This window comes from Rhipicephalus microplus, chromosome 3 (genome assembly GCF_043290135.1).
Source record: "Rhipicephalus microplus isolate Deutch F79 chromosome 3, USDA_Rmic, whole genome shotgun sequence".
Lineage (NCBI taxonomy): Eukaryota > Metazoa > Arthropoda > Arachnida > Ixodida > Ixodidae > Rhipicephalus > Rhipicephalus microplus.
In genome coordinates, this window is record NC_134702.1 from 135896933 (window position 1) to 135919291 (window position 22359).

At 42.4% G+C, this 22359-nt stretch overlaps 1 protein-coding gene across 3 annotated transcripts in view; it reads left to right on the forward strand.

The window, feature by feature from the left end:
• LOC142803942 (techylectin-5A-like) overlaps positions 1-17049 on the forward strand; it is a 42679-nt gene extending 25630 nt beyond the window's left edge. For 2 of the 3 annotated variants that reach the window (XM_075890297.1, XM_075890295.1), the window contains exons 5-6: positions 8503-8670; positions 16688-17049. In XM_075890297.1, the coding sequence (XP_075746412.1) occupies positions 8503-8670; positions 16688-16998 (479 nt within the window). In that variant the 3' untranslated portion in view covers positions 16999-17049. The remainder of the gene's footprint in view (positions 1-8502; positions 8671-16687) is intronic. The other variant, XM_075890296.1, reaches the window with a different exon arrangement.
• Positions 17050-22359: the final 5310 nt, after the last annotated feature.

Genomic DNA, 22359 nt, shown 5'->3' on the forward strand with positions numbered 1-22359 from the left:
CGACCTCATCGTGCATTGATGATTTCTTTGGATCACTTATGTTAAAAGGACACTAAACGTTGAAACTATTTTTCTGGTACTAATAAATCGCTTTTTCCTAGTACCAAAACTCCGCGACCAGGGCAAGAAAACTCTTGGTAAGCGAGAAAACGTGAAAAAATAAAAGACACTTGGTAACGCCACTTTTAAGTTTTAGCACCATTCGTGGTGATGTCCCATATCTTGACGGCACCTACAAGTGTCTTGAACTTGGCAACGTTTAACACTAGAGCCTTATCTAGTGAGGTAAGTCTAGCTGTACTATTCGAGGAGCTAGAAGTTGTTGAAGGGGATAAAATAGGGCTCAGTGAGGTTAGGAGGACAGAAGAGGCCTATACGGTGCTACAGAATGGGCACGTCCTTCGTTATCGGGGTTGGCTGACAGAAGAGAACTGGGAGTGGGGTTCCTAATTCACAGAAACATAGCTGGCAACATAGTGGAATACTACAGCAATAATGAAAGGGTGCTAAGTATTGTAATTAAACTCAATAAGAGATAGAAGATGAAGATGACACAAGCTTACGCGCCCTGCATCCAGCCGTGATGACCCTTCAGTTGAAAGCTTCTATGAAGACGTGGAATCGGCAATGAGTAAAGTAAAAACACAGTATACTATACTGATGGGAAACTTTAACGCAAAGGGAGGGAAAAAGCAGGCTGGAAACCAGGCAGTAGGAGATTATGGTATCGGTATTAGAAATTACAGAGTGGAGCTACTAGTAAAATTTGCAGAACGTAATGATTAACGGATTTTGAATACCTTCTACCAAAAGCGAGGGAACCCTAAGTGGACATGGAGGAGCCCTAATGGCTAAATTACGAACGGAATAGACTTTATACTGAGTGCAAACCGAGGCATCATGCAGGATGTGGAAGTCCTTGGCAAGATACGATACAGTGACCACAGAATGGTACGGTTCCGAATTCGGGTAGACTTGAAGAAGGAACAACAGAAACTGATACGCAAGAAGCAAATCAATAAGCTAGCACTGAGAGGGAAAGTACAGGAATTCAGAGAGTCGCTTTAAAACAGGTACTGAGCTCTCATCGAGGAAAACAGCCTTAGCGTTGACGCAATATGACGATTGTCATTACGAAGTGTGCAGTGGAAGTTGGAGGTACTCTAGTTAGACAGGACACTGGCAAGCTGTCCAAAGGAAGGAAGAATCTCATGAAGAAGCGTCAAAGCATGAAAGCCGCACGCACAACAGACAAAATAGAGTTGGTAGAACTTTCGAATTCGATTAATAAGCGTAAGGTATCCGATGTAAGCAGCTATCACATGGAGAGAATTGAACACTCTCTGAAAAACGAAGGAAGCGTCAAAGCAGTAAAGAGGAAACTTCGGATAGAGAAAAATGGAATGTATGCACTAAGGGACAAACAAGGCAAAGTAACTACGAATATGGATAGGATAAGTAAAATAGCGGAGGATTTTTACAGAGATTGGTACAGTAGCTGGGACTACCACGACGTTAATACTATAAGAACTAGCAGTAACCCAGATGACACCACACCAGTAATTATAGAAGTCAAAAAAGCCTTTGAGAGCATGCAAAGAGGCAAAGCTGCTGGTGAGGATTAGGTAACATCAGATCTGTTGATAGATGGAGGACAGATTGTGTTAGAAAAACTAGCCACCCTGTTTACGAGGTGTCTCCTGACGGGAAGAGTACCAGAGTCCTGGAAGAATGCTAAAATCTTAATACACAAGAAAAGAGATGACAAGGACTTGAAGAATTACAGGCCGATCAGTTTGCATTTCGTAGTATACAAGCTATGTACAAGAGTAATTGCTATCAGAGTTAAGAAAACATTAGAATTGAATCAACCAAAGGAACAAGCAGGATTTCGAACAGGCTACTCAACAATCGACCACATTCATACTATGAATTAGGTAATAGAGAAATGCTCAGAATATAACCAACCACTATACATAGCCTTTATAGATAACGAGAAGGCGTTTGATTCGGTGGAAATATCAGCAGTCATGCAGACACTGCGGAATCAGGGCACCGATGAATCATATATAAACATCCTGGAAGAAATCTACAGGGGATCAACTGCTACCATAGTGTTCATAAAGAAAGCAACAGAAAACAAATCAAGAAGGGTGTAAGGCAGGGGGACACAATCTCCCCAATGCTATTGACCGCGTGCTTACAGGAGCTTCCGAGAAGCCTATAATGGGAACACTTAGGGATACGAGTTAATAGAGAGCACCTTAGTAACCTGCGCTTCACCGATGACATTACATTGCTGAGTAACTCAGGGGACGAATTGCAACACATGATTACGGAGTTCGACAACGAGAGCAGACAGCAGGGTCTCAAAATTAATCTGCCGAAAACGAAAGTTATGTACAACAAACTCGGAAGAGAGCAGCGCTTTGAGATAGGTAATAGTCCACTTCAAGTTGTAAAAGATTATGTATACTTAGGGCAGGTAATAACCCTGGAGCTGAACCACGAGATTGGAGTAACTAGAAAAATAAGAATGGGGTGGAGCACATTTGGCAAGCACTCTCAAAGTATGACAGGCAGATTTCCACTATCCCTCAAGAGGAAGGTATATAACAGCTGTATCCTGCCGGTACTTAGCTATGGAGCAGAAACATGGAGACTTACAAAGAGGGTTCACCTTAAATTGAGGACGACGCAGAGAGCAATGGAAAGGAAATTGGTAGGTGTAACGTTAAGGGACAAGAAGAGAGCAGAGTGGATTAGGGAACAAACGGGGGTTAAGAATATAATAGTTGAAATCAAGAAGAGAAAATGGACATGAACCGGGCATGTAGCGCCTAGACAGGACAATCACTGGCCATTAAGGGTAACTATGTGGATTCCCAGAGAAGTCAAGAGGGTTAGGGGGAGACAGAAGATTAGGTGTGCAGAGGAGATTATGAAGTTTGCGGGTATAAATTGGCAGCAGCAAGCACAAGACCGAGTTAACTGGTGGAACATGGGAGAGGACTATGTCCTACAGTAGACGTAATCAGGCTGATGATGATGATGATGATGGCAATTGTCATCATCATCATCATCAAAATTAAGTGAAGCGCTCTGAGAGGATCTATACTTAACATAATAAGTTTCAAAAAAGTCTGTGGTGCTACTGACGCCTAAGTAGGATTGATACATTTTGTAATCAGTGATACCATGAGCGGACATTTCAGCTCAAATTTTAAACATAAAATTTTAGAACAATAATTTCTTTAGTACTGTATCTACAATGATAAAGTAAACGACAATATAACTCCCAGTGCACTTTTTATCACTAATATATCGTTCATTGTTTCACATTGGTACCCCTTCACCATCGATGTTGACGGTCACTTCTCGTGTTTTCTGTGACATAGGTCATATAAAACGAAAACTCTCATCTAGCCCACATGCCTCGTATTCAATTATTTTGTATGAACACATATGAATCATAAGTGTTCTAGTATGTGCACACGAGAATATTGCAGATGTAATACGTGTCACGTGAAATATTCTGCTAGGAATATATACGTGAGGTTATTGCCTGAAAACGTCGTAAGCACCCCGATTCGCATATGATATGCGGCCTTTGAATAATGTGAAATTCTCAAGCTCCGTGTATTAGCTGAAATGTGCGGGTATCTACATAACTTATGTTTCACTTCACGCTACCTCTAGAGAGTGAGGGGTAACTAAACACGCTTTCGAATTTATCTGAAAACTACTCACTACGCCTTGGTTGTGGATGCTTACATTGCCGTCATTTCCAGTGGTGCGTTCATTTCTTCCAGAGCGAGCAGGCGATGTGCTCAATGATTAATTATTGCGCCAATGCTTACTGCAATATATTGAGGGGATATATATCTTCAAAATATATATGCGTACTAGGCGCATTAGTGTCGCTCTCAAGGCGTTGCTCTTCAGCGAAAGAAGCCACTTATGGACAAAAGTACTTATTCTACTACAGTTTCGAGGTAGTGAAGTCACTTGGGCTGGAGTCACTTGGGCTGCTGAGTTGTACCTCATGTTGGCGCTGACAGAAGTCTGAGCTTGCTCATGCATGTGCCACGGCAAGAGTAAATACAGGATGACCACTTTCACTTGCGTGGATACCCTGTACCAATTATCAAGAATGTTCTAAAGAACTTAGTGTAATATGTATTCCATGTATTTTTGATCACGTAACTTAGATTATATTAAGGTATTCAGCCAATCAAACCAACATTAAATAAAGCCAGTTCAAGTACTGTGGAACCTGAACAATAAAGATGGCAAGCAAGTGACACCACCTGAGAAATTTAGCTCTTGTACTTTATTATTTATTTCACATTTTACCATTATTTCTCTGTTTCCACACGTTTGCCTTATTTTTTTCATCTCTTCGTATATTGTATGGTTGATCGGCAATACGGCAGATCAAGACAAAAAAAAAAGAAGGCGAAAATGAATGTCTACAGCTCTCGCACTCGTCCTTTCGTTTTTATTCGTCTTAAACGCACTTATTTGAGTTGAGCTGTTCATTGCAACAAGCTATAGACTAGCAGTGTATTCTAGTTTTATCTACACCTTTACCTCATATGTATTAGACCATGCCTTTTTGTGACCACTTTTTCAGCCTACTCGCGGCTCTACTATTGTGTACGCCGCCATGCTATCATTTACGAACTCCCCTTCTGTTTTCTATCCTCGTCGCCCTGACATGAGTTCCCATTACTCTCACTTGCCTATCCCATCTTCTCGCCAATTCACGCTATACAAGGTTATATAAAGTTTTACCCTCTCTGCTCCTCCTTTCGTTTCTTGTCATCCCTACATACCTTCTACTCGACCGCACCCCACTTTCTCACCCCATTTCTGTACCACAATAGACATGGCTACGCTATGTCAGGTCTCGCTTGTCAGATTCTTTATTCTTTATTCAATGCTTACCCCGAATTGCCCAAAGGCGTTACAGCAGGGGGGTCACAGAAACGACATAAGCAATACTTCATTCTTACAGCACAATTGCATGGCCGACAATCCATTCCACTCTTTAACAGTTCTGACAAAAAATGAATTCGGGAACAGGTTCGTCCGGGAGCGTTATTCTCTTATTTTAAAAGCATGGTCAGTTCTAGATGAACGGTAATGAGGTTACTTAAGGTATTTTTCATTTTTTATTCCTGTTTTATCAATATATATCTGAAAAAAGAACTTCAGTAGCAGCTTTTGCCGACGCAAGAAAAGCAGTTTCCATCCAAGCTCATTTTTCATCCGAGTGCAGCTCTCCCCTCTCTTGTACCGTCTCAAGGTGAACCCGGCCGCCTGGTTTTGAATTTTTTCAATTTTATCAAACAATGTGGGTTGCGAAGGATCCCATACGGCACAAGCGTATTCCAGTATAGGTCATATGTATGTTAAATAGGCTGCCTTTTTTAAGTTCAGTTCCGAAGTTTTTAAATTACGTTTGATAAAGTTTAGCGCCTTTCCAGGTTTACAAACCACATCATCTATATGCACATTCCACGAGCAGTCGGATGACAAGATTACCCCTAAGTATTTATAAATATCTGCTCTTTTTAGGCCTTCATTGTTTAAAGTATACTCTGTTTCCATAGGTTTCCGCTTCTTTGTAAAAGAGACATGGACACACTTTTTATTATTTGGGTTCATTTTCCACGTAGAGCACCAATCTTGAACACGTTCCAAATCAGTTCGCAGTTGGGTAAGGTCTCTGTCATTCTTTACTTGTCTATACACAACACAATCGTCTGCAAACAATCTAATATGTGATGAAATAACTGCTGAAATATCATTTATATAAACTAAAAATAAAAGTGGCCCTAAAACTGAACTCTGTGGAACTCCCGATGACGCATTGCCGGCGCTGGCACAAATAATTTTCAATCCAATTTAGGACAGCAGAATCTATATTTAGTAATTTAAGTTTGTTGCAAAGGAGTGAATGTGTTATCGTGTCGAATGCCTTGCGGAAATCTAAGATGCAGTCAGTTTGCCCCCCTGAATGAATGGTGGTACCAGATCATGACAAAATTCACTTAGTTGTGTGGTGCACGACAACGCCTTTCGGAACTCATGTTGAACATTGGTTATTATATTGTATTCAGTGAGGTGTTTCATTATCCCAGAGTACAGAATGTGTTCCATTACCTTTCACACTATTGATGTTAAACAGGTTGGTCTGTAATCTTCAGCATCCTTTTTCGATCTCCCCTTGTGGATTGGAACAACATGGGCAGTTTTGCGATCAACTGGTAGGAGGCCTGATTTCAAAGATTGTTTATAAATTATGTGCAAGTAAAGAGTGATTAGTATCCTACGTTTTATTTATTTACTTATTTATTTTAGTATAATGTCAACCCCAAATGGGGTTTTTACATGGGTGGGTACACTTCGAGAAATAAAATAAACAAAGACACTGCGATGCTACAGGGCAAATAAAGGGGAAGACGAGATCACATACGTCAGTAGAATGTATACATGCCTTCCTTGACATAGATAATCAACTGATAATATACATGCTAAGCACAGTAATATACATACCTTAAAGATATACTTACTCAAGTTATAATATTGTAGGTTACATCATATTACAGACAATCGGTTACTTCATCAAATAATCAGGAACCTATTTAGGACTCAATCCAACAATATAAAGGATCGAGATCAGTGGTACAATGAATGGCGCGACGGGTTCTAAAAACTTTGATGCTGCCGTTTGCAATACTGCAGAGGCATCCACAGCATTCCACTCACGCACCAATAACGAAAAAAATCACAGCATACCTATAGAGTGAATTATGATTGGTGGGGCGAAGCATTCGTCAGTCCGTCCGTGCTTTCGTGCACCCACTCGTTCTTATTTCTGCCCATCTACGCGTCCGTCCTTGCATCCGTCTGTGCGTCCTTCTATGCATCCGTCCGTACCTCTGTTCTTTTGCCTGTCCATCCATCCGCCCGTGCGTCTGTTCGTGTGGCCATCTCTTTGTCTGTCTGTCCGTCTGTCTGTGTGTCCGGCCCTCTGTTGGTGCGTCCATCAGTCTGTCCGTATATTTGTATGTCCATCCGCCCATCCGTTTATCTAGTGAGCACTCCAAGTACAGCCATCTCACAACTTTTTATCATGTATTCATCATATACAAGTGCCACCATCCAACGGACATCCTAATGACCGCTCTTTCGAGTATGAGCCACCTTTGGCTTCATACACCATCAGAGGATGGACAGACCCACTCCGTAAGGAGCTTCGGCTCTAAATAAATAAAGAAATGTGTTGTTGTTGCAACAGTTTTCATCAAGATTGAGAGGGTGTTTGTGTCGGGTGATTCTAGGGTCTCGTATGTTGATGTAGTGATGCCTTAATCTTGAATGAATTGTGCTAGAGTAAGTGATAAATTTTAGACGACGAAGCTTCCATCTCCTGGATAAAGGAGCAAACGCTTCGCTCGGAGTAACTCAGTAGATGAATCTGTGCGTCGGTGTCAGATGTAGAGGAATCGTGCTGCTTTACACTGCGCACTTTCAGGTGTTGATATGCCGGAAGACGTGTAAAGGGACAAGACAATGGTACACCATACTCAAATATTGGCCGTATAAGTGAAACCTAAGCCAGAAATTTCATCTCATTGTGTGTGTTCATGGCTTTTTTTTTCAAAATACTGAACGTTCATTGTTCAGTTTAAATCGGAAGTGATGGTAATACCTAGATACCAGTATTTGTTGACAGAACGCAGCGCAGTGCTGTCGGAACCTTAAGAGAACTTGATCGGAATATTTTATTAGTAATTGACATGGGAACAGTTTTTTCTTTGTAAATGGTCAAAATGGTCAAATTACTTCTGTGGCGCATGAGCTATACAATACAAGGCTTTCTCATGTTCTACCCATTGACATACTTTCTTATTTTCACCTTCACACCACTCACACTGACGCCCCAAATTCCCTTTACCACCCACTTGCTCTTCTATACTATGGCTATGCTACACCACGAGCGCTCGTCACTTATGCAGGGGCATTGGCACGGGTTTGCGATAGTCGCTTACACAGTCACTGCAAGCTCAAACATCTCTAATGTCAAAAACTGCGATAGAATAGTAGAATAGTTTATGTTCAACTGTGTTTAGTGTATTAAGTTTGAGGGTACAGTACAACAACGCATTCGTCAGGGTACGTAAGCACACAGTCACAGGCTTATTCAAGCGCACATGCAATGGCTTTGTTTATACTGTAGAATTTTATTCCGTACCATTTTTTGTATACTGAGTGCGAGACCTATGCGTAATGCAGAGCGCTGCAGTATCTACAATAAATGTGTCTTTCATACAAAAGTGAAAGTAAAATGAGGACCGAATACAAAACAAATGCTAAAGTTGTTTCTGCGTTTGGTCAGCACCTTCCTGTACTTTTGACCATGAGCGTTCCTGACCGAACAAATTTTCATCGAAATCAATAATAAACAGGCATTGCATTCGTTACCTTTAGGAAATGAAGCTTTGAATGCCATGACGTCCGGCAAAAGAGACATGACCTTGCGCATTGTACTGAGGAATACTACGAGTGACAAGGTCTCCATATACTACAGCAAGTTTCGTGTGTCTAATGCTGCCAAGATGTACCAGCTGGAAATGGGTAATTTCATCGGGCCACAAGGTTAGTACATCAGATGACATTCAACAATTGTTCATGCTTGATATTCTTGCCGCAGGACCTCACGGCATAATTACCTTGTGTGTATTGTTAGCATAAACACCTTAGACCGGCTTTTCAATTTTGATTGCAGGTTTAGGTTGATGAGAATTTTCATTGAACTGAAGGCACTTTGAATCTATCTATCTATCTATCTATCTATCTATCTATCTATCTATCTATCTATCTATCTATCTATCTATCTATCTATCTATCTATCTATCTATCTATCTATCTATCTATCTATCTATCTGTCTGTCTGTCTGTCTGTCTGTCTGTCTGTCTGTCTGTCTGTCTGTCTGTCTGTCTGTCTATCTATCTATCTATCTATCTATCTATCTATCTATCTATCTATCTATCTATCTATCTATCTATCTATCTATCTATCTATCTATCTATCATCTATCTATCTATCTATCTATCTATCTATCTATCTATCTATCTATCTATCTATCTATCTATCTATCTATCTATCTATTCTCTATATTGCCGCCTGTGACATTTAGCTCTCCTGGCCATTTCGATTATGGTCCAAATTTCGATTATGGTCCAAAGAAATGTTATACCAAACTTGGTATAGCATAACAAGACTGTATGAAGAACATGTTGGACTAGTCATAAAGTATCATGAAAATTATGGCACGTATGTCATGAATGTCATGATTTACATTTCATCGTCCTGCACTCTTGCGGTGATTTCGTTCAAATGGCATGTTGCAAAACGAGTATGGTATGGCACGATTCCACGGTGAAGACAAGCGACGATCCTAACATGAAAATCATGACATGCGTGTCAAGAAACATGACTACATGGCATGCTTATGATGCGCTCGCGGCCATTTCGCTAGCGCCACATATACCAAATTTGGTAAAACGACACGTGAATGGATGACGAAGGTATGTGACTGGTGTAATCATGACAATCATGAGATGCGTGTCAAGGAACAATATGACTACAAGGCATGCTCATGATGCGCTGGCGGCCGTGTTAGTATACTACCTGCACTTTAAGTTCTAGAGTCCTCACCGTCATGTTTTCTTTAACTGCTGGCTGCTCGGAGACAAGGTATGCGAGAAGAAATATACAGCTCAGCAGTCCAACCAGCAGAACAATCAGGGTCGTTAGGAATATGGTGGTCTGATGGCGTATATCATTCACTCCAGTGTCAACCTGCGGAAGTCAGCACTGTTTGAGCAAATGATCCTTTGACGTCTCAGAATTCATGGAAATATCAAAAAGTGTGGTATTAGGAGGTGCGGCAAACGTTTTAGTGGTACGCAATCATTTTATTCATCACGTAGTTAAAAACACCTTACTTCGATGCACAGTCGAAAAATCTTTGAAGCCTAATTGTGTAAAACATAGTGGGCTTTATTTGGCTGCCTATTCATTTTGTTTCTGTGTTCAAAAGATCAAAACACCTGTGATCTATCTATCTATCTATCTATCTATCTATCTATCTATCTATCTATCTATCTATCTATCTATCTATCTATCTATCTATCTATCTATCTATCTATCTATCTATCTATCTATCTATCTATCTATCTATCTATCTATCTATCATCTATCTATCTATCTATCTATCAAATCATTGACGCCTTGTCACTATCATAATCCTTAACTTGGAATGAACGCAAATCGTGGAGAAGTGTACAGCAAACCAAATATGCAGGTAGTCACACGTACAGTTACTGTCCTGTAACGTACGTGATAAGATACTTTCGATCACTTACGTGTGGCACACATCCATGTACCGTAGTATCGAATTATGCGCCATAGGTGATACACTTATATGGCACCCCTGACATTACAAATCCTAACCCAACAGCCTGATGGAATCCGCGTCGCCGAAAATATTGCTGTTAATGGGTAAATTGTTCTTTTCAAAGCAAAAAGTGCAAAATCCTTGCTCGATCCCATGCAGCTGAATCCACGCCTTTCGCGTGGCCACCAATTATTTTATTACGGAGCAACGTTAGCGCTGACAAAATGCTCGCGATACTACGGCATGCAACCGTTATATCAGGGCAACGACAACAGTTGTTGCATTTTCGACTCAATCGAGTACATAAGTGACTCCGTAAGTTACATTCCAGCGCTCCACAAATACTCATACGATATCTGCTTACACGCACATAAAAGACACAGAAGCGAGCACTCCTATCCAATATACAGGGGGTGTCTGCTCTAATACGAGTGCTGATTTTGCATGAGACCATGCTCGACCTGCTATACATGCTGGTGGGCTCGATGGGATTACCGAACCTAAGATATGTGATGGCCATCGTGGTGGCCATCACCACGATGATAATGGCCACCACGATCGTGGTGCCTTTAGGAATGCCATCGTGGTGCCTTTAGGAATGAGAATTTTCTCAGACATGTGGTTTGTAGCATAGAGAAGTCCGGAGCCATTGTGGAACCGAACTAAACCTGAAGCAAGGGCTATACCTCTTGTGAGACAGTGTGCAGATGGTTACCCAAACACGACACCAGAGTCTATCACGTTAGAAGCGATGGTAACTATTCGCTGATGACCAGGTGGTAGCTTGGTATCCTCCGCAGCGTGCAAGCGAACCGGCTTGTCATCTGCATAAAGGTCATAATCAGTTTCCAGCAAATGAACAACATTTTCTCGGCAGTAGATGGAAGCGTTCCCCGTAGACTGAAGATCCCAGCCTTATACAAGCTGGTGGCCACATGGCAAATTGTACAAAACGGAGAAGACCAGCAATGAAAGCACGAGCGGTGCAAATAGCGACTGGTATATTGGCGTCCCCTTGAGCAACGAGCAGTGCAGGTCCAATATAAGGGGTGTTGACTTTTTGCAGACGTGAGCACAGGGAACGATCAATCACAAGCAAACGAGCACCAGTGTCTATAAAGCGTCCACGTAGAATCCTTCTATTAAAAGAGATATTTTATTATTAGGACACACTGAAGGAAATTCTGTCTTTTCGTTTGATTCAGCTTTTCTTCCGAAAGCTGCAGAGGTTAGTTTTCCGGGCGTTGGCTGGTGAATTGCGAAACAAGTCGCAATGAAGGCGAACAGCGGCGGAAAGGGGATGGTGAGCGGCGTCTAAGAGAGTGGCAAGGAGAACTTGGCTCGGATGTCGCAGTTGGTGACGGGGAGCAGCGTAGTGGCAGATCACAAGTGCGGCGTTGGAAAGTGGCCCCACTTGTCCCATCAGCCCGTTCGTAGGGGCCGAATGCACGACGCTCGTCCTGCTGACGCTTCCGACAGAAGCGCGCAATCGGACACAACAGCCGCAGTAATAACAGATCGGGCTAGGTGGCCGCCATGGTGGGTGAAAGGGGTGGCAAGGCGCACTCGGAGTCGTCGAAGCCAGGAAGACAGGTGTCGAGTGTGCAGGCATCGGTTGTACGACGGGTTGTGAACCAGCGAGGACTTCTGCGTACGTCGGCTGGAGTCGAGGTACCGGAGATTCTACATATGCTGGCCCGGTAATGGACGCCAACTCCTCTTTGATTGCCTTCCACATAAGAGTGTTGGAGGGGGAGGTGGACTCGGGGTCACTGAGAGGCCGAAATATTGCAACTATTTCCGTATATTCGCCCGCATCATTGCACGCAATGAGGGATCAGTCTTGGTGGTGTTTTCAGGGCTGCCTGGCAGTAACCGTTGGGACTCATACTTTTCTAGGCGTTGGCACGTGGCAACAACGTCAGCTACTGTGGTCGGGTATTTTATGACCAAGGAATTGAACGCGACCTTGCCGATTTCTTTCAATGGATGGCGAACCCACTCTGATTCAGGCATAGACGTGCTGAAACGGTGACAGAGAGCAAGCACATCCTCTATGTACAAGGTGTAAGACTCACCGCGTTGTTGCTTGCGAGCGTCCAGTGTCTTCGTCGCAAGGACTGAACGAACCACTGAGGGGCCGACAATTTAACGAAGCTGTTGCATGAAATGTGTCTAGTAGGTGGTGTCCGTTTCATGATTGAAGAATCACGTTTTCGCTACGCCTGTCAGAAAGAAAGAAACGCAGTAGAGTTTGGCAGGATTATCCCAGTTGTTAGTAGAACTCACTCGGTTGAATTGGTTCAACTAATTCTCCATATCTTCTCATCAAATTCCGGCGAACGTGAACGGGTCACGCTGGTACGCAGTGATAATCCACGATGCATAGGCTGTGGTAGTCGGGGCCGTGGAGGTAGATGCAGGAGCGCCAGTGGGCTTGTCCTGAGGCATTTTACCAGACACCTGGCACAGACGACGGTCTGGGCGGAACTCCACGTGGTAAAGCGGGCTAGGAGATGTACGGGGATCGATACGCCGCACCTCTACCACTTGTGATGCAATGGTGAAGGCAACCTTTATTAGGCCCAGAGTACACGATGAAGAGAGGACACCCGAGGCACTGAACCCAGGCAAGCCAATTCCATCTCTCCACACACACACACATTAATATATATATATATATATATATATATATATATATGTATATATATATATATATATATATATATATATATATATATATATATATATATATATATATATATATATATATATATATATATATATATATATATATATATATATATATATATATATATATATATATATATATAGTGGGAGTAATAATTTAATGGGCCAGTTAGTCTTCGTGAAGGTATGGGATATGGCACAACGGGAGCGTTGTCAACAAGGATAAATATATTTATTTCCCAACAGTTTCGGGAGGGTCCTCCCTTCATCAGGGAATGAGTTATTCCCTCATAACGCATCCCCTGATGAAGGGAGGACCCCTCCCGAAACTGTTGGGAAATAAATATATTTATCCTTGTTGACAACGCTCCCGTTGTGCCATATCCCATATGTATATATATAATATATATATATATATATATATATATATATATATATATATATATATATATATATATCTGAGATCTAACAGACAATATTGACAAGTAATTTATAGGGGAAGTTATTAGAACAACTAGAATGTAAATATGAAGAAAGAAAAGTGGGTGAAAAAATAACCAGCCGTGAGCAGGAATCGAAACTACGACCTTCGAATAACGCGTTCGATGCTCTCGAACGCGTTATTCGAAGGTCGTAGGTTCGATTCCTGCTCACGGCTGGTTACTTTTTCACCCACTTTCCTTTCGGCATATTTACATTCCAATTGTTCTAAGAACTTCCCCTATACATTATTTGGCTATATTGTCTGTTAGATCTCAATATTATTGTGTCAAATACGGAAAAATGAGCCCTTAGGTATACACTTTTTTCCCTAACGTATATATATATATATATATATATATATATATATATATATATATATATATATATATATATATATATATATATATATATATATATATAGTCAGGTAGAGTCTGTGTGAGAACGGTAACAATAGAAGCGCTTAAGTCGGCAGTTTTGTCAGGAATGATCGCGCGCGATCATTTTATGATATTTCTACTTTTGATGATATCTACTTGACTATTTAAAACGCTATGGCCGCCCCGCCACGGTGGTCTAGTGGCTAAGGTACTCGACTTCTGACCCGCAGGTCGCGGGATCGACTCCCGGCTGCGGCAGCTGCATTTCTGATGGAGGCGGAAATGTTGTAGGACCATGTGCTCAGATATGGGTGCACGTTAAAGAACCCCAGGTGGTCGAAATTTCCGGAGCCCTCCACTACGGCGTCTCACATAATCATATGGTGGTTCTGGGACGCTAAACCCCACATATCAATTATCAATCAACGCTGTGGCAACTTTAGCGACCGTGCCTGCCCATATATATATATATATATATATATATATATATATATATATATATATATATATATATATATATATATATATATATATATATATATATATATATATATATATATATATATATATAGTCCAGTAGATCCTCTGTGAGTGGTCACAACGTGGTTTATTTTGATGTAACCACGTTGTGACCGCTCACGGAGGATCTACTGGACTATATGCAACGCTGCAAATATTTTCAAATATTTTGCAAATATTGTCAAAGAAAGAAAACAAAATAAAATCTTCAGAGAAAAATGAAGCGAAGCAATGCAAGCTCTGTGCTTCGTTCAGGCTTCGCAGCACTAGTGCTAATCTGCCATAATCTTACCAGTTGTCAGATACCGACCATCTCTTGCTCGCCAGTATGTCACACATCCGGCTTCCGCAATCACCATACGCATGCGCAACTCTCCTCCTTCCGTCTCTTCAACAGCTGCGTGTTATGCCACGTTCCTTCTACCACATGCATGTGCTTGCACTCCCTTGAGAATGGGCGTTCCCAGGGTGTTCGCTTGGCGATTTAGGGTGTATTGTACTTGGCCTTGCACTTGTGGTGGCCGCTGATATGATTCTTTCCACATAGTAGGCACACCGGCTCGCACCGATTATCGTCGGGCGGAGTACTACAACAGCACCCACGGCACTTCTTGCGGTTCGGGTTGGAGCGCACGCTGGCCCATTGTCCTAGACGACCACACTGGTAGCACATCTTGATATGATTTTGAGAGAATTCTCCTTATCACCATTCCTCCACAGTGGACGTAATGGGGCACGTAGTAGCCGTCGAAGAGGATGATCACGTTGGTCGTATTCTTCATGCGCATGACATGCAGGACGTTTTGGTTATGGGGGCTAACGAGATTTCTCACGACGTTTGTTGGCATTTCGTTTAATGTTGTGCCCTTAATGAGGGGATTGGATGTCTTCTTCAGCGTTGCTCTGTAGGCATTCGCTTCGAATTCACGGTCACCGATACGCTGCTTGCTAGTGCCGCCGTACTGCTTTGCGTGATCTTTTGACGGTGCGGTTATCAAAATCAAGTTTTGTCATTGATTCAGACTAACGCGCTCTTTCTTGGCTACGTCGCATCCCAACCCGGCCGCATTGCGTATACACCAGAGGACACTGTTCATCTGGTGGTGTGGTATATGTCGAAGTGATGCCGGGTCGCGCGATGTAGTCATCAATCGGTAGGTCGGGCTACGGCTGCCGTGGTTGGGAATTTGGCTCGAAATGGTGATGTTCCACACACGTTGCGTCACCTTCTGTATAAATGTTGCCTACTCGGAACACCTGCCGTTGCTTGCTGGTTCGTTGCTGAAAGCCGCTTTCTTGGTGCTACGCTTGATGTCACCCCATATTTCTTTTTTCTCCCTAACACAGTCTTTGATACAACCTGTTCCTCAACTTTCAGGACGCCTATTTCAGAAGCCAGCACAGCGGATACAGCACCCGTTTGCGAAACCGGCGCGTCAGGCCTATTGTGCCTGTCTACGAGCTCGTCGCGCCAGCGTGGCGGTACGAAAATCCCAGAGTGGCCGGATTACGGGCTCACCTGTCTAAATCTAGTATCGGAAGAGTCCACAAGACTATCGCAGTCACTTAGAAATACAGTGAACTGAACTGCCATAGAGGCAAACTATCCGCGGAACCGAAGCAACGTGTGGGCGCACTCCATGGTCCCCTAGCGCCGCGTTCCAGCAGGTGTCATCTCTCCACTCTGACTCCATCTCAGCTACAGCTGCGGGCGCACGTGCTTATCTTCGCCTCTACCAACCGAAGCATGTAATGCGAGAGAGTGTTACCAGAAGCATGCATTACGTGGAATGCAGTCAAAGGAGAAATCTTCACTTACAATAAACACTTTCAACTTTATTGATTGCATTGTAATCCTCCACAATTTAGACTGCTCTAGTAACCTTAGGCAATAAAAAGTATACACTCAGTGCTTGAAATACTCCCGTTAGCAACAGCACATCGCTATCATACTCGACATTTAATGATGACGCTTAAGGGTGTCCCAATTTTCTGGAACGTGCCGTTCCACGCAACGAGTCTTTTTCTGGCTTTTTACATAAAAGAACAGCATTGTTGCTACGACAGATCACCATTCGTACTAGTGCCACATATTCATCTTTCGTTACTTTCATCTGACGTACACGTACTTTCTTTTGCAGGGTGGGACGCAATGAGGCACGCCGATGGCCAGAAATTTTCTACCTATGACCAGGACAACGATGTTTCAACGTATAACTGTGCCGAGCAATACCGTGGGGCATGGTGGTACAGTGACTGCCACGCGTGCAACCCGAACGGCCTCAATTTAAATGGATACCACGAGAGCTACGGCGACGGCATCGAGTGGAGCATACGAGAACACACGGGAAAATTGTACTACTATTCGTATCCGTATATGGAGATGATGATCAGGCCTGCACGTTTATTGGAAGGGAAAGAGAAGGACCTCAAGTTTTTTGCTAACCAATAACAGTCCAGGAAGCATGGTTGTAATAATAAAATAGCTTGTTAAAAAGTAGAATGCAGGTGCTAATTGCCTTTGTCATAAACACGGGCTCAGAACACAGAATAAAGAAAAAGATATTGACCCTTTATAAGAGCTCGAACAGTGTTATACGCTCCTATTTACGCCACATGTACTTATTAGGTTGCAAGCTTTATTTGCTATCCTTCCGGCAAGCTGCGGCATGTCTTTCATGTAAAGAACCCGGCATGACTTTCATGTGAAGTGGGCTTACATTTGCCCAAGTGATGGCAGCACTTGTCATGCTTTAATTGGAGACGTGGTGTTAGTTCATTAAGCTGGAGCTTGCCTACATACTATGCGTGTTTTTACCGAGAGAGCTGACTGCGTTTTCCACGCCATAGCGCTATCAATCCGCGCTTGAACAGGTTGTTACCACTAAGTGACTAGCCGACATTACTTGTTAATATTGCATAGTAGGAAAAACTAGCTTGACAATTTTGAAAATGGTCTATTAGACAGTGGGTCTTCGAAAATAGAATACAATGTTGCTGTGGTTTTCCAGTGCTTGCGGGAAAAGAACAGGGGTTAATAAGTAAGGTCTGCTAAACTAACATTGCCTGTAGCGACATCAGCCACATCGTATGAAGAATCTTTCTTTTCCCATTCCACTCCCTTGCCAAAGTAGCAAGACAACTTACTTCACAAATTTTCATGGCCCAGAACATCATTGAAGTAGTTGAAATATAGCCGGAGATGCCGCCCAAGTCAAAGTACTTCAAGCCGTCACCTGAGGCACCGACATCATATTAGACGCAAGGTGAGACGGGACAGAGGCTAACCCCTTGTTCACCCCGACTCGCCCGAAGAAAACTGTGGGACGTGAAAAAAGTTTCTTTATTTATTCAGTCATTGAACGATGATCTGCGGGTATATTTATCGTAACGTTAGGCCTTATACGGTGACACAGTGGTTATTGTTCGTGAGTGATCACCCACAATTCAGGGCTGTTGCATTTTCGGTCGAGCCAAAAATGCTTGAAGCCTGGGTACTAAAGTTTAGGTGCATGAAGTTTAGGCACAATTCCAAGTGCCCGTAAATTTTGGTTCCCTTCACCGTGCCATCATTATTATTCATAACGAGCTTTTGGGATGTCAGACCCGAGCTAATATATTATGAGCTCCTGTTCTTCTTTATTAACTTTGTCACTAGAACACAATAGAGTAAAGCATGGTTTTCTCTTTTTAGTACAGTACACTCTCTAAATAATCAGGGATCAGATGTTTTTCTTTTTTCTTCTTTCTTCTTTATCGTTTACCTTGCATGTTCTTTTATGTTGTGAAGTGTTGTGCATTCTTTTGACTAACGTGGTGTAGACTGCTTATTGTGAGCTGATGAATTGCGAAGACTAAATGCATTATTAATTTTTTTACGAAGTGCTTCGGTGCTTTCATTAATGCGAAAGGTAGCGTTGTTCTTTACCAGTTTCTTTTTTTATTGTAACCTCCACGTACTCAGTCCAAGCGCGCTTGTGAGGTTCTTTTCAATAAGTAAATACTTACTGAAAAAATAAATTGGTTTTGTAACAGCAGCTGGTTTAGAAAAAGCCGACTTTAAAACATGAACACTACTCTTCCAGCTCTCAAATTATCATAGGTACTCAAAATTGTTTACCTGCAGTGGCTCTCGTAGTTGCCACTCCTCTATCGACAAGTGCAGGTGCACCTTACCTCTCCCTACGACCCCGGTATTCGCACACGCTAGAAGCAAACGATAATTGTCACCTTTAAGACGTGTTACCTCAGCTGCTGACCGAAATGTCGCGGCTTCGATCCCTGCACGCCGGTGGCATTTTAATGAAGTAAAAATGGCAAAGAACCATGTGCTGTGTCATATAAGTACACCGTGAAGAACATAAGCAGGTCAAAATTTCCGGAGTTACTCACTACGGTGTCTCTCATAATGATCTAGGGATGTTGAGATGTAAAGCCTGCGATAGGAAAAAAAGAGCTCAGTTTACCCACAGTCCTTGTGAGATTATTTGGCCGTGGACAATAACGGTTTTAACTGGGAGCCCAAACACTCTGCAGACTCATGATACCAGCCATACTCAAGAGTAGGCTGCAACTGCTGTTGCAGGTGCCCATCTAAAGCATTCAATGTTGTCGTCCACCCAGCACCGTGAAACACCCATGTACCTTCATTGAGTTCATCCTTTGTTCATGGCGCTGTATCCCAGCGTCATGGACGTGGTTATCGCCAACCTTGGCTTATGGCATGGTCTTGACAAAGAAATGAGCCATTCATGGATACTCTTGGAGTAAAGGAGTACCTCTGTGTGAAAACTTACTTGGGCTGTTTGGTTCGCCACTGCATTACTTCGATTCCCAATGACTCTACGTCAATATTCTTCGTGACGTTCTTTTGAGGACATTTTTTCCCTTCTTTCCAACCAAATACGCTAAATAAATAACTCGTGCGTGAACCGTAGACGTAAGCATTTGCTTCTGACTGCACGAGCATTTACTGTTACCGTTCAGAGCGATGATGTCTGTCGTCTCTGATAAGCGATGTGTAGACGGCCAGCTAACTGGTTGTGTCATTCGAAACACGGTTGGGTGCTGTGCAGTGCACTGTGGTGTGGCATGAGAGCGGTCTCATAATTTTATTTAATACTTCATGCCATTTTTAGAAACACAAGAGAAATTCACCATGCCCCATGCACATTTCCGACGATATTAGGGTAGTCGAGGTTGTGCTGTATACTCTTTTACGTTACTGTGTTACCAAACACCCAAACAATTGTGAGCGTGTGCAGGAATTTACCGAATGTAAACTACTCGCCAGAAAGGGTTTATATTTGCGTCCCTATCTCGCATTTACACCTTCGTTCATGGCTACACGCGATATGCTCTTTTTGGGGACTCGGGCAACCGAGTGTAAATTCTGGGGCCCTTGAGCTTCATCTGTACGAGTTGAATGCATTAGCTATATTGTGTTCCTAGTGTGTACTGAAACCACTTATAATAGTTTTTATTGTATGATGTTACTCGACAAAGTTCAATTTTTTATTAAAACGATGTAATCTCTAAAGTTGAAAGTTGCTTGTCCCAGTCAAACTCTCACATACAGCTGCATTCTCTGTAATGAGTAGCATGCTTTAAACCATGAGAAATTGTGCATGCCAAATCCTATAGAATTTGCTGTGCACTCATTACGTGATCTTGAGGAAATGCGCGATGTAATGTGTTTGTGTTTCTGTAACAGGCGGCCAGCTTTAAACCACGAAGTCATTATGATAATCATTTTTTAGGACACCCGATGACAATTTACGTGTCTATCATTGAATACTACTGCAATATTGCACACTGCATTGTGAAGGCTGTACACAGGACGAATGTGTTTGCAAAGGACGCACGTTTCTTCACTGCACTTTCAAGCAGAGGAAGTAGTTTAGTTTCATTAGGATAAACTACATTAAAATACCGGTGAAGACGCCGACACCACAATTTCTGTGACATGAGCCCTTTAGCGTTAAGGGGCTGTCACTTGCCTAGATACCTAATAGGGGAGAGTGCGTAGTCAGCTTCAAAGATTGCCATATTAGGAAGGGAGCTTTGAGACTCAGGCGGGAGGGATAGGCTCAAGGGCAGCCCCATACATTGACAAAACAGAGACGGGGGGCACTGCGATGAGTCTTCTTCTCCCCTGAAGGCCAAAAATGTGCACGCCTGGGTTCTCTACAGATTTGGTGTTAGGTCAGTGAAACTTTTGTCACCCTGCAATCAGACCAACGTCAGTGCTGGACGCGCTTGTGATGGGCTTCGGTCGAGAGAATGAGCGGTTGAGTACACTTTAGAGGTTAATTGAAAAATACGTTTTAAACATCTACTGTTTAGAACCATTCAGGTGGAGTGTTCTTGCATACAGAGCAAATGGTATTGAGGCTTGTTTCAGCCTCGAAATGCGATGACACAACTCTTTTAAATAGGTTGCAGTGAGGGCACGAGTAGCCATGACCTTGTTTAAACCTGCTTATTGAAGCTAGTGGCCTGGAATGCCAAAGCCGTAAATGTGAGAAGCCTAAAGAACGCAATAAACTTTAGGGGTGGCGTCATCTAGTGGCGTTATGGTGAGCTAGGCAACCACGAAATTGCCATTGCAGAAATATGGTGCTTTCTACTGCTATAATGGTTGCTTGGACGTGTTGGTAAGAAATACTGAAAAAAAAAAGCAGAGCGGAAAACGAGCTAAAACCGAGAGACCTGACAAAGAAGAACACATACAGAGCGCTCTGTATGTGTACGTCTTTGTCTGGTCTCTCGTTTTTCGCGCTGTTTTATTTACTAAGGCATTTTACTGCCTGTGTGAGTGCTTTGCTGTAGCATATTTGAGAACGAGTTCACTTATTCATCATTTTTTCTCATTAACACTATGCGGTAAGAAACGCGCCTATGACTGTGGTTTTGCGAAGCGTCACAAGATGGGAACATCATTGTCCGGATACCCCGTATTTTTGAAACACTTTGCGTACACCGGGATACAGTAAATCCTAAATACCTCTCCTAATGATTGCCCTACAGCAATGACCACATCTTATCTTAATCAAAGATACTGTTATACAGCTGTCATCATCACTTAGTGATTTGCGAAAACGGAAAGAATGCGTTTACGTATGCACGTAAAAGTTTACGTACGGGGGGTTAACACATTTTTAAAACGTCTTCTGGTCACATGGAGAATAAAATTCGTCATTGAAGAAACACGTGAACGGTAAAAACGAATACGTATACGAGCCAGACGCCCCTATTCATCCGGCAGTTTTCTAATGCTCTTCGCCACGTAATGAAACACACTTAGCTCTGAACTGTATGATAATAATTTTGCGTTTTTAAGTTATATATTTGTACTTTTAAGGCAGACACATGCCGGCCAACTTCTTATATACCCCGCACATCTTGGCAATCTTGACTTTTTGAAGAGTGTATTACTTTTTCCAGGGTTCAAAGTGGGAAAATTTCTCGTACGTCTAGTCGTAATCATTTGCAGCATGATTGATACTTCTATATATCTTTTTTGGCTTTATTTCCCTCCATTTTATTTATGGTTGCAGTGGCTGCGTGTGGAGGCCAGTTCTATACATAAGTTAATAATCCAGCAGCACTCACTTACGGGTGGTGCTCTCAAGATGCAATTTCTTCGAATTGTCATATATTTGTCCATTTATTTATTTATAATTCCCTTCACATGAGCCGTTTAGTTGGCTGAAAGGGACGTACATTTTTCGAAATGCTCAAATAACAGACCTGCGCACTTATAGAATCATCTACACCCCAGAGAGTCATCGAAAAGCCAAGAAGAGTGATA